At 42.4% G+C, this 11,243-nt stretch overlaps 3 protein-coding genes across 3 annotated transcripts; 1 reads left to right on the top strand and 2 right to left on the bottom strand.

Moving 5' to 3' along the window:
• Positions 1 to 1,096: 1,096 nt before the first annotated feature.
• Positions 1,097 to 1,788, bottom strand: LOC122804731 (histone H1-like). Its single transcript, XM_044074790.1, has one exon. It carries the CDS (start codon positions 1,721 to 1,723, stop codon positions 1,142 to 1,144), a length of 582 nt encoding a protein of 193 aa, XP_043930725.1. The 5' UTR covers positions 1,724 to 1,788; the 3' UTR covers positions 1,097 to 1,141.
• Positions 1,789 to 5,977: 4,189 nt separating this feature from the next.
• LOC122804736 (histone H2A-like) lies at positions 5,978 to 6,451 on the bottom strand. Its single transcript, XM_044074797.1, has one exon. The coding sequence runs from the start codon at positions 6,409 to 6,411 to the stop codon at positions 6,022 to 6,024; it is 390 nt and encodes a 129-aa protein (XP_043930732.1). The 5' UTR covers positions 6,412 to 6,451; the 3' UTR covers positions 5,978 to 6,021.
• A 1,232-nt stretch (positions 6,452 to 7,683) lies between these two features.
• On the top strand, positions 7,684 to 8,155 carry LOC122804734 (histone H2B type 1-J). Its single transcript, XM_044074795.1, has one exon. It carries the CDS (start codon positions 7,734 to 7,736, stop codon positions 8,109 to 8,111), a length of 378 nt encoding a protein of 125 aa, XP_043930730.1. The 5' UTR covers positions 7,684 to 7,733; the 3' UTR covers positions 8,112 to 8,155.
• The last annotated feature ends 3,088 nt before the right edge of the window (positions 8,156 to 11,243 follow it).

Raw genomic sequence — 11,243 nt, forward strand, 5'->3', positions numbered from 1 at the left:
CTATGTCGCGTACAGCACAGACCCTGAAGTGAAGTGTTCATTTTACAATCGTTCACACGAAGTTGTGCAGCACATGTTGCTGAATTCAAGGCACGCTAGCAAAATAATATTTCCTTTCTTCACCTTTCTTGACTGTTGGCACTTGATGTTCCGTATGAAGTAATTAAGTTCTTCATATTCAGTAAAGTCGGAAAAGTATATGTATATATGTTCCTGTTTAGTCTTATTTTTGATATATACGTATATCTGTTTTGTTTCAAATCAGTTCTAATAACCCGACATTTTATTTCAACGCCATTCCAAGGGATATACAGAAGGCTAGAACAATGAGAAAAGGCTCACAAACTAGAGCAGCCAGCTGTAGAGAAACGATGAAGTGGGTGAGCCAGTCCTAGCACGGTTTGACTGTACGCGGGCGGAGATGATCGTTGGATACACTAAAATGAAGTGCGCAGCTATGAGGATTAATTAACGAACGGCATCAGACACACGGTGGAAAATGTTTACTGAAACACCTGCTAAATATTGCCCCTCTTCCAAACTTGACTTCGGTAATCTAACCAACGAAAAAGCAAGTTCAACTAAAGGCACAGAGGTCCCATAGATGATTACTGGACATTGTGTCTGGCACCATTGATCATCCTAACCCAGTTTTACTCCAGTCTAATTAGAGAGCAGCAGATGAATGTCGAGACAATCCTGCTGTAGCAGTGGACCCACCTGTTTAGTATGTCATGGTCTTAATGTAGTGCATTACCAACATTCATTTTGCTAGGGTCAAAAGATAAGTGCGAAAGAGAATAATGTGCAATAAAGCCACATAAAAAGATGTAGCAATATATGCAAAGTGTAACGCTTGTTAAGTTGCCATAGTTGGAGTACTTTTATACGAATGTAAATTTGCCTATGTCACAAGTGATAGAACGCAATTAAGGTGGTTGAAAAATATGTAGACGTAGCTCACTATTAACTTGTTGATTAGACAGAAAACAATTCTAAAGCCAGTAAGCATCTACCATGGTGTAGAATGAAGTGGGAAAAGCGGTACTGTAAATTACAGGTAGAGAACAGATGTCAGCCTTTCTTGATAAAGTGCAGTGGCTCTTAAAAGAGCCTTTGGGGGTTGCACCGCTAAAGAGCTTTACTTCTTAGCTTTCGATGCTGTCTTTTTTGCTTTGGGTGCACTCTTGGGTTTCAGAGCTTTGGGCTTCACTGGCTTTTTCGCTGGACTCTTGGCTGCCTTCGGTTTAGCAGATTTGACCTTCTTAGGACTCTTGGCCGCCTTTTTAGCTGCTGCTGGTTTCTTGGCTTTCTTTGGCGCCTTCTTTTTGCTGCCGGCTGCTGCTGTCTTCTTGGATTTCTTAGCAGTCCCGGGTGTCTTGGCTTTAGCAACAGACTTCTTTTTGGCAGTTTTTTCCTTCTTGGGTGCCTCCTTCTTGTTGAGCTTGTAGGAACCCTTGTGCTGCAGCAACTTCCCTTTGCTGACCAGACTCCTGAGTGACAACAAGAGGCGGGCGTTGTTCTTCTCCACATCGTAGCCCGCAGCCTTGAGAGCCTTCTTGAGTGCAGGGAGGGACAGCCCGTGCCGGTCTTTGGAGGCGCCCACAGCCTTCACGGTCAGATCAGACACGCTGGGACCTGCCGGTTTGCTTTTCGAAGCTGCCACCTTCTTCTTTGAAGGCTTGGTAGGAGCAACTGCTGGCGCGGTCTCGGTATCAGCCATATTTGTCAAACACACAAACAATACTACTAAAAAAATAAAACTGTTGAAATGACTCCGGTTAAAAAGAATGCGGTGTTTTATACCCATAAGGAAGTGGGAGGGGTCAACTTGACTGAGGCTCTTCATTGGGCAGATTTGTAGCCAATCCGGATTTACAGGAACACTGTCTGTCTGAAGGCTCCCCTAATCAGTGTTTCTTTGTTAGAGAGAATAAAACAAAAATTATAAATTACAGCATGCACCGTCAACATTTAGAACGAAACAAGTAAAGAACATAATACACCACCAAAGACAATAGGTGTGTGACCCACGCCTTGTACTTGCTCCTTAAAAAAGTGACTCAACCATGCAGAACGCTGTCTGGTTTTACGTCGGTCTCTCCTTCTACATGTATTTGCTTGTAAATGTAATCCTTTTCTAGAAAAGAAAATGTCCATGCCTAGCAGTGGTGCATCGTTGCTCATCCACAGATTACAGGAGTAATGCACTCGTTTAAGTTTCCTTCTCCATTAGCGTAAAATCTGCAAAAATAACAGCTAGTCATAGAACAGCTCACAACGACCCCTCTTTATTAAGGGGAAACGTGTTTTTAATCTTCTGACTTCTTGGGGATTCGTGACTTTCTAAGGCTCATTTTGGAGTACATGTATGCTAAAGACTTCAAGAAATCCTTCACAGAACGCTAGCCAACACAGACCTGGCCATTCTACCGATTATCTAAGTTTAAAATAGCAGTGTTTAAAATCTATTACTTTCTTTCGCTCCTTTGCTCCCCGACTCACCATTATTTTAGACCGAGTCCAGACTTATTGTGCCAAGAACTACAGAGGTATGAGCACCGTTGGTTTGGAAAGAAGTAAGAATTCACATAGGACTAAACATCTGCCAAATCACAGCAGAGGACAGGCTATTGAGTACAATGTGACTCGTGCTAGCCTTCCAGGTTAGCTACGGGATTTAAGACGCTTACTGCTGTTATTTAGAAATTTATGGGGTTTTACTGTCGAGCGATATGTTTGGGTCTGTACCTAGTAAATGGGGCGATGTAGTCAATGATGGATCTGATAAGGGAAGCTTGCGGTGGTAGGACAGTTTCTTTGGCTCACAGATTTCTGGCGATTCACTTGTCAAGAGAAGATGAAAGGAAACCTGACGATCGACTGAAAAATAAAGAGTCCTCCATATAAGTACTCCATTCTGTTATGACCGTCTCTTTCCCAACACGACTGTTGTTTATAACACGAGGTGTTCAGAGATTTTTTTTCGACCGAATACTATCATTTTAAGGCTTTTACCTTTAGGTCGTTTTCACTACACCGAGTATATGCATACACCAAATCTAGCTTGTGCAGACTGATGTCAAGTAAAGCACTTGTGCACACATGGATATCATACTGAAAGGTTCGTGGCTGAAACGTTTCACTTTGGTGTCAGTCAAGTGCTCGAGCAGAAAAGGACAACTGCTGAAGGGGTCCTTTAGGTGAAACATTTCATGGTGGTGCAAGTTAAGTGCTTCTGCAAACATGGTCACACTGGGGGGGGGGGGGAGTTGTTGAGGAAAACATTTTATTTTGGAGCAAGTCAAGGACCTAAAATCGAATGGGAATATGATCCGGAAAGAGACGAAGGCATTTTTTTTTTTTTTTGCTTTCCTCTTGTAAACCTAAAACATTCCCCTGCTTTGTTGTAGAATGATTTGCTGGTTGCTTGAGGGCATACTTCTCAAGCGTACCTCATATGAGGAATGTACCTCATTTGCGGTCTTAAAAAGTTCGTGTTCCTCAAAGTTCCACATTGAAATTAGGACACGTTTAACTGATATTCATGGTAAATATCATAATAATTCATTAAGAGGTCTTTTTTTTTTATAAGTAAAAGGAGCGTGTGTAAACCATCCCGTCGCGTCACGACCTTAGTTGAAGCTGTTAGTAAGGCATTAGAATGTGTTCCACATTTTGCCCATGTGATCCACATTATACGGGCTAGTGTTCCTTCTTTTGGAGATGGAAGGTCGAGAGCTATGCTTGAGGGCGTTATTTGGATTAGAATTCTGCAAACACACCGTGGAAACAGTGCTGCAGCACGGTTACAAATGCCTCGACTCTTCTTAGTCCTGCTAAGGTGAAAAGTTGACAGAACAAGAATGTGTGAACTAACACACGCATTCCGAAGCAGAAGTGTGTAACTCTGACTATCGTACAACGATTAAGTGATCTGTGGCTCCTCTCCTTTTCATTCTGTATTTTTTTTTTTCCAAAAACAAATCCTGTCGTGTTTCCTTTGCTTTTTTTTTTGGAAATTTATAAAAATCGGTGATCGGAAGTCTTGCCGTAACAGTAGCTGTAATACTGCAGTTTATAATACCGCCAATCGCGCCACACTTGGCCCTCTACTGTTAACCAATGACAAAGGCAGACCAACAAACCAATGGAATAGCAGAACGCGTAATAGAAAACCAATGAGAATATTCAGTTACTCAGCCAACCGTGTGCATGGTTTCGTGCCTTCGACCAATCATCAATCTGCAACGCCCGACGACGGTGAGGGTGAAGAAATAATGTCCCCAAAATAAAAACTTGAGCGGGAGATGTAAAAAAATAAGGGAATGTATGAGTAATACTAGACTGTTAAGATTTTTGCCTCGTACTTTTTGCCGTGTTTCCCAAAAATGTTGTTTTCTGGCAAGTCACCGAGTATTGAAATAAATAAATAATGACGTGCAGTTAGGATTCCGATGGCTGTCCTTCAGCTATCTAGCAAGAATGTACAGACTGGGCCGATAGTGAGGTGCCGCTAGAAAAACTGACCAGTAGTGCAGCTCCTGGTGCCATTCATCCACATTTCTAGTAGAACGGAGCCGAGCCGAACAACAAAAAAGTGCCAATAGCTCAGTTTCATGTGCCATTGGTCAAAAATTCTGGTATTGTTTTCCTACTGCTCAGCTCTCTGACCAATAGCACATTAAAGCTAGGAAATCAGACCAATAGCTCAGTCGCCTTAGCTATCGGGCCTTTATCTAGCTGCGCTGTCTTAAATGGTTTGTTCAATTTACCGATAATACAATACAGACATAATAGACTAGTACAAGATCTAATTTCATTGTGCTATGGTTGATTTTTCTTCAAACACCGTGCTATCGGTCAGTTTAAAAAAGGAGCAGAAAGTCCACAGTGAGGCCGATGTCCCCGTGTTGACTTCACGAGCTGCTCCAGAGAGAGCCTTCAAAAAGCAAATCGTAACAGTGGAACAAACATGTAATGCGGTGTAAAACCTGTGTGTGTGTGTCCTCTCCTTCGGAGTGTCTCTTTTGGCAGCCTTGTAAAGCTCTTTGGGAGGAACCAGTTAAAAAAATAAATACATAATCGTGCTAGCAACGGTTATGAAGAGATTGTAAATGCCTTTTTAAATACACCACGTAACCAAGTATATGCACACGTTTCCCCTTGTACATGTTAAAAGGTGTTGCAATCTTGTTTGGACAAGATGCATGTGTGTTGAAACTAAACATAGCAGTGCAAATAAAGCGATGCGTTGTTTCTGATAACCCAAAGGCTCTTTGGGTCAGAAAGCTGTCAGTTCTATTTCTACGCAAGGGAGACCGGTTACTGACATTGCAATGCATCTTAAATGTGGTTGTGTGTGGGGGGTGCACTCCTCGGAGGCCCCGTTTGCTTGAGTCATAGGTAGCTCAATTACATGTAAGAGCTCCCATGGCAGCACATACTTTACACGATGCCCTATAGGGGACGAATGTACAGAACAACTGCTTTGAGCATCCACTGTGGTGCGCAGTACCCTTAAGATAGAGCATGAGCACCATCGAGTAGCTCGCACTGCCATGGCATGCAGTCTGCATGCCATGGCAGTGCTGGCTACTCGATGGTGTAAAAATAGGTCTGTAGGTTGTCTGTCGCATATGTACGTGGGTACTTGCCTGGGATGATTGAGGACACGGGCTTACTCCGACCTGTACCATAAAACAGCACTAAGCATTTCATTTTGGTGGCAAGGCTAGGTTTGAACGGACCCCGTGGGTCGTAAGGCTAGCAATCCTGTAGAAAATGTTTATTGCTATGTATTGGCACTTTAAGGGAAAGTATAGTCAAAGAGGCATGCGCCAATCTGCCACGTGGAGTAAATTTTGTAAAAAGGCTATTAAATCAAGTGCTCGGACAGAAAACTAGAATGCAGTGAATACATTTCATCAAGATTATCGTAGGATGGCGAAATCGGAACCTTTCGTAGGCAGGGTGATATGGCCCTTAAAAGGGCCTTTGGGTCTCGAGAAGTCTTCTTCCTTACTTTGATTTTGCGGGTTTTTCCGTTTTCTTAGGAAGCAGGACTGACTGGATGTTTGGAAGCACTCCGCCTTGTGCAATAGTGACACCTCCCAACAATTTATTCAGCTCTTCATCATTTCGGACAGCCAATTGCAGATGCCTAGGAATAATGCGATTTTTCTTATTATCTCGAGCTGCATTACCAGCCAATTCAAGGATTTCTGCAGTTAGATATTCGAGTACCGCTGCCAAATAGACAGGCGCTCCAGCCCCGACCCGTTCAGCGTAATTGCCCTTTCTGAGCAGTCTATGGACACGACCCACCGGGAACTGCAGTCCAGCTCGGGATGAACGAGTCTTCGCCTTTGCACGGGCCTTACCGCCAGTCTTTCCACCACGTCCAGACATCGCGCTAAATAACTTCTCCAAATAGTATACTCCACCGGCCCAGCGTAGCTATTTTTATACCCTTCTGCCTTGGCACCGCCTCTGTGTTCTCATTGGTGAGTCGACACAATTATCAACTTAGTTTTAGCCCATTGGATACATTGCGGATTCTAACATTTGCATATTAATTCTGAATTGTTCACTTGTTGACTGTGGGTGTGTTCAACTGACTATTACCTTGAGAGTCACGATTCTGGTGCTTTAAGACTTATAGGTTTCTGATTGGCCGCTTCAAATAATGGCGCCAAGGAGTTCTCTAGATTACTATTTCCTGAAAAAGGGGTAGAAATAAAGTTTTTCTGACTCGGGGAGGAAAGATCCCATGCAAATCTTAAAACTAATCTGTCTCTGTTTTAGCAACATTTCTACTGAAAGTGATATCGATCACTAAAATGATGCCTTAGTATGTTCACGCAGGTAATAGTGCCACACTATATTCCCTGGCATCATGCCTTACACGGGCACTTCATATATTTATCTAGGCAGAAACGTATAATTCCAGTAGAAACAAACAGAAAATAAATCGCTTATGTATTAGCCTTTGATGACCGCGAAACTCAGACTGGGCAAAAGACTCTTTTCAGTGGACACCCGGCAGGAAAAGCTCTTTATGAATTGCATATTTGTGCAGGCAAATAACATGAGCTAAAAATAAAAACATACTACATAACACTAAGGTGCATATAGCTTAACATGCGATCACTATGGTATGCGAGCTGTACTGTATTTACACGGGCTAAAACAGCAGATATCAAAAGAACATTCAGCATTATTTTACAGTTCCGTACACGGATCACAGACGAGGAATATGCATATTTCCCCTAAACATTCACCCGAGACAGTGAAGCAAGACTGAAAATATGAGGATTTAGGTTACTTGATTTGGGAGTATAAACGGGGAACTTGGTAATGCTGATGGTTCGAGGACACGCTTGTTTAGCTGAGAGATATGATCTCGTGGTTTTTTTTTTTTTTTTTTTTCTCTTTTAAACTGATAGGCTAAGAATTAGTAATCGGAGGGTTACGAGTAAAGGACTGTTTTGCTGAGAAATGTTTTCAATGAGAGTTTATTTAGCAGACAAGATGCTATACAAAAAAAAATCCGTACCATTTACTGCTTTGTGCTTGGCTGAGTAAAACAGCCAATGAACTTTGGCTATTTAACTGCTATTTTGCACATGATCACAATGGGTGAAGCCCAAAGGGTGGAGATTAGCTGAATGCATATATTCCAGCTCTGTTATTCACTTCCAAAGTCTTTTTTAAAACAACGTTTATCGACTATGCCAGAACCAGCAAAACCCGCTGCCCCTAAAAAGGGTTCAAAGAAGGTTGTGAAGAAACCGGCTAAGAAAGATGGAAAGAAGCGCCGTAGGAGTCGTAAAGAAAGCTATTCTATTTACGTATACAAGGTTTTGAAGCAGGTTCATCCTGATACTGGGATATCTTCTAAAGCCATGAACATCATGAATTCTTTTGTGAATGATATCTTTGAGCGGATTGCAGGAGAAGCTTCTCGTCTAGCTCACTACAACAAGCGCTCGACGATCAGTTCGCGGGAGATTCAGACAGCGGTGCGGCTTTTGTTGCCTGGTGAGCTGGCTAAACATGCTGTGTCCGAGGGCACCAAAGCCGTCACCAAGTATACAAGTGCCAAGTAAGAGTCTTCCTTCCTGACACCCAAAGGCCCTTTTAAGGGCCAGCACCTTTCTGCATAAGAGCTGTACTATAGTAACTGACTTGTTACATTTGCTTGCGGTCTAGAAAGTACCAAATTGCACAGTATCAAATTTCTCAGCTCTAAAATCCATCTACGTAACTGAATTTCTCAGCTCTAAAATCAATCTACGTAACTGAATTTAAAACACGGTTTCTCGATTTCTGGTTCGCACATTATTTTGGACTAGAAAGTAAGCCCCCACCCATCAGCATCAGTGTAAAGGCTGCACTTCTTCTGTAATGGAATCAATGTTTTTTTCAGCCACGGGTGTAGGGGATTGGTGATTAAACGTGGTGCACCTGTGGAACCTGTTTAATGTTTACCACCGTGTCCCATGCGACTGGCCATCTCACAAGAATTCAGTATTGAACAACCACTAAAGATGCATTGTCCATCTACCGCCAGCACTTGACCCATCCAACTACCATGGCCGGCAAAGAAAACACAAATCCTTAAGCAGCTCTCGACTTTCCCTGATACCGCCTCTTATATGTATATTTACGCTGCCTCTCCAACTTTCTTCCCTTATCCGGTAAATTATTCAGGATCACGGTTAGTTGATACCGACAGACATTATTATTTCATACTTTTGCATGTTGGTGCAAGTCCTGATCTACCAATGTTTTAAGTTAATTGGAGTAATGTTTAATTACCCTGCTGTGGACGATCTGTCCCCTTATTTTGCCTTTCTTCCAAGTTGTTGTTACACACAGCTTGAGAGGTATTTTCGTTGCTAAGCAGTGATTTACGTTACCCGCGCCCCCGACTTACTACTCTAGAGAGATCGCAGTAGAGAAAGTACATTAGCCTATTTACAGGAAATTATACCTGAAGATTTTTGTATACGGCTCAAAAGTTGCAGATATCTGGTATTTATCAAAAGTGTCATTTTATGAGAATCGGGGACAATACAATTAAAACGGCTTATCTGTGAACACAAATGGATGTTTACTGATTTCGTTTCCCGCCGTAGAGGAGAATTCTAACGGCTGAGTTTACTGAATGCCAATGTGAATAACTTGTGACACTGTTCAAATCAACCAATAGAAAAGAACCGTGTCTCCCGTTTGAAATGTGGTTGCCATAATACGTAAGTACCTTTTTTTTTTTTTTTTTTCCCAAAAACAAATCCAGTCGTATTACCGTTGCTTTTTTTTTTTTTGGAAATTTATAAAATCGGTTCTCGGAAGCTTGCCGTAACAGTATATGTAATTCTGCAGTTTATAATCACGCCACAGAAGGCCCTGTACTGTTAACCAATGACAAAGGCAGACCAATCAACCAATGGAATAGCAGAGAGCATAAGAAAAAATCAATGAGAATATTCAGTGACTCGGCCAACCGGGCGCATGGCTTCGTGCCTTTGACCAATCATCACTCTGCAATGCCAGTCGACGTGAGGATGAAGAAATAATGTCCCCAAAAGAAAAAGCTGTGAGCGGGAGATGTAAAAAAATAAGGGAAAGTATGAGTGATACTGGTGTGTTTTTTCAAAAACGTGCCTTTCTGGCAAGTCACCGAGTACTGAAATAAATAAATAATGGCGTGCACTTAGGTTTCCGATGTCAAATACATCGGAAAATGCAGGTTAACACAGACCGTGCTATTCTACCAGTTCTCTAACTTTAAAATAGCAGTATTTAAAATCTTGCAACAGTCTTTTCCCCAAAGTGACGGTCGTTTATAACATATGAAGTGTGCCCAGCTTTTTTTTTTTCGACGATTACTACCGCGTTTTTTTTTTTTTTTTTAATTATTATTTATTTTTTTTTTTTTTGCAGCTTTTAACTTTGGACCGTTTTCTTTACACGGAGTATGTGTATATACCAGCTCTTGCCTGTGCAGACTTAAATTGCTGAAGTGGTAGTGTTCGATCCTCATGTCAGGGGAAGCGCTCGTGCAGTCGTGTCAAACTACTGCTGGGGTCGGCGGAGAAACGTTTCATTTCGGGTCAGAGACGAATATACTACTGAAGAGGTCTTCGAGGGAAATGCTTCATGTCGGCATCTAAGTGACTGTGCAGAAAATAATATGCCGATGAGAAGGTCGTAGGGGAAGTGTTTCTGCAGCGATGCCGTTGGAGGAAGAGTTTCGTTATGATGACAGTTAAGTGCTTGTGCAGACTTGGCGACACAAGGGTTGCCATTTTTGTAACAGCCAAAAAAGTGACAAGCGCTCCAGCTTTTGCCACAGCCATCTCGATAAGTAAATGTGTTCTGGTTTAGTTGGCTTCACTACTAACTGTGTAAGCCTTTGCAAGTAGTCCTTGAACCCCCCCTATCTAGAGCAAGGTATTTTTCCCATACAAATCCTTCAGTATTGTGCAGCTTCTAAAAAAACAAAAGGATCGGGCTTAGCACAAGAGATGTCAATGCTGCAGTAGCTGTTAAGTAATAATGCTCCCTTTGGGACACATGCAGCAGCTGCAACGCCCAGACAGATACCCTATTAAAAGACACAAGAGCTCAAGGATGGATGGTACAAGCACGGACTCAAAGCTGTTATCACTATAGTCGCCAAGACTAGACTGCTAAGAGGCGAGGTGTCTTGCGTCATACAAGGCAATAGAGCTAGTGCACATGCGTACATCGGAAAGCGTTAGTCTAGGGATGTAAACATCTGGTGTTACAGCAATCGAGGGTGTCGGATGTCCAGGTGTGTGTAGATAAGCGGCCAAGCATGGAATAGAGACCAAAGAAGAAAGAGAGTCGCCAAAGGTTGCAGTGATCTGCTAACGAAAACTATTTTTGAAAAGCCTACGAAAGTGAAAGTTTCTTGGAGAGAAGACGAAAAGACCCTTTGTAGAAAAAGTGCGGCTCTTAAAAGAGCCTTTGTGTTCACTGTTCGTCTATAGGTTAAGCTCGTTCTCCTCGAATGCGCCTTGCTAGCTGAATATCTTTGGGCATGATAGTTACTCTCTTAGCGTGAATAGCACAGAGGTTGGTATCTTCAAAGAGGCCTACAAGATAAGCCTCGCTTGCCTCCTGCAAAGCCATGACTGCAGAACTCTGGAAACGAAGATCCGTCTTGAAATCCTGTGCGATCTCTCGAACAAGTCGCTGGAAAGGAAGGG

This window comes from Protopterus annectens, chromosome 6.part0 (assembly GCF_019279795.1).
Source record: "Protopterus annectens isolate FY-2018-M chromosome 6.part0, PAN1.0, whole genome shotgun sequence".
Lineage (NCBI taxonomy): Eukaryota > Metazoa > Chordata > Ceratodontiformes > Protopteridae > Protopterus > Protopterus annectens.

Bases quoted from the DNA above. Each gene is read 5' to 3' on its own strand.
- LOC122804734 (XM_044074795.1), top strand. From the start codon at position 7,734: ATGCCAGAACCAGCAAAACCCGCTGCCCCTAAAAAGGGTTCAAAGAAG.
- LOC122804736 (XM_044074797.1), bottom strand. From the start codon at position 6,411: ATGTCTGGACGTGGTGGAAAGACTGGCGGTAAGGCCCGTGCAAAGGCG.
- LOC122804731 (XM_044074790.1), bottom strand. From the start codon at position 1,723: ATGGCTGATACCGAGACCGCGCCAGCAGTTGCTCCTACCAAGCCTTCA.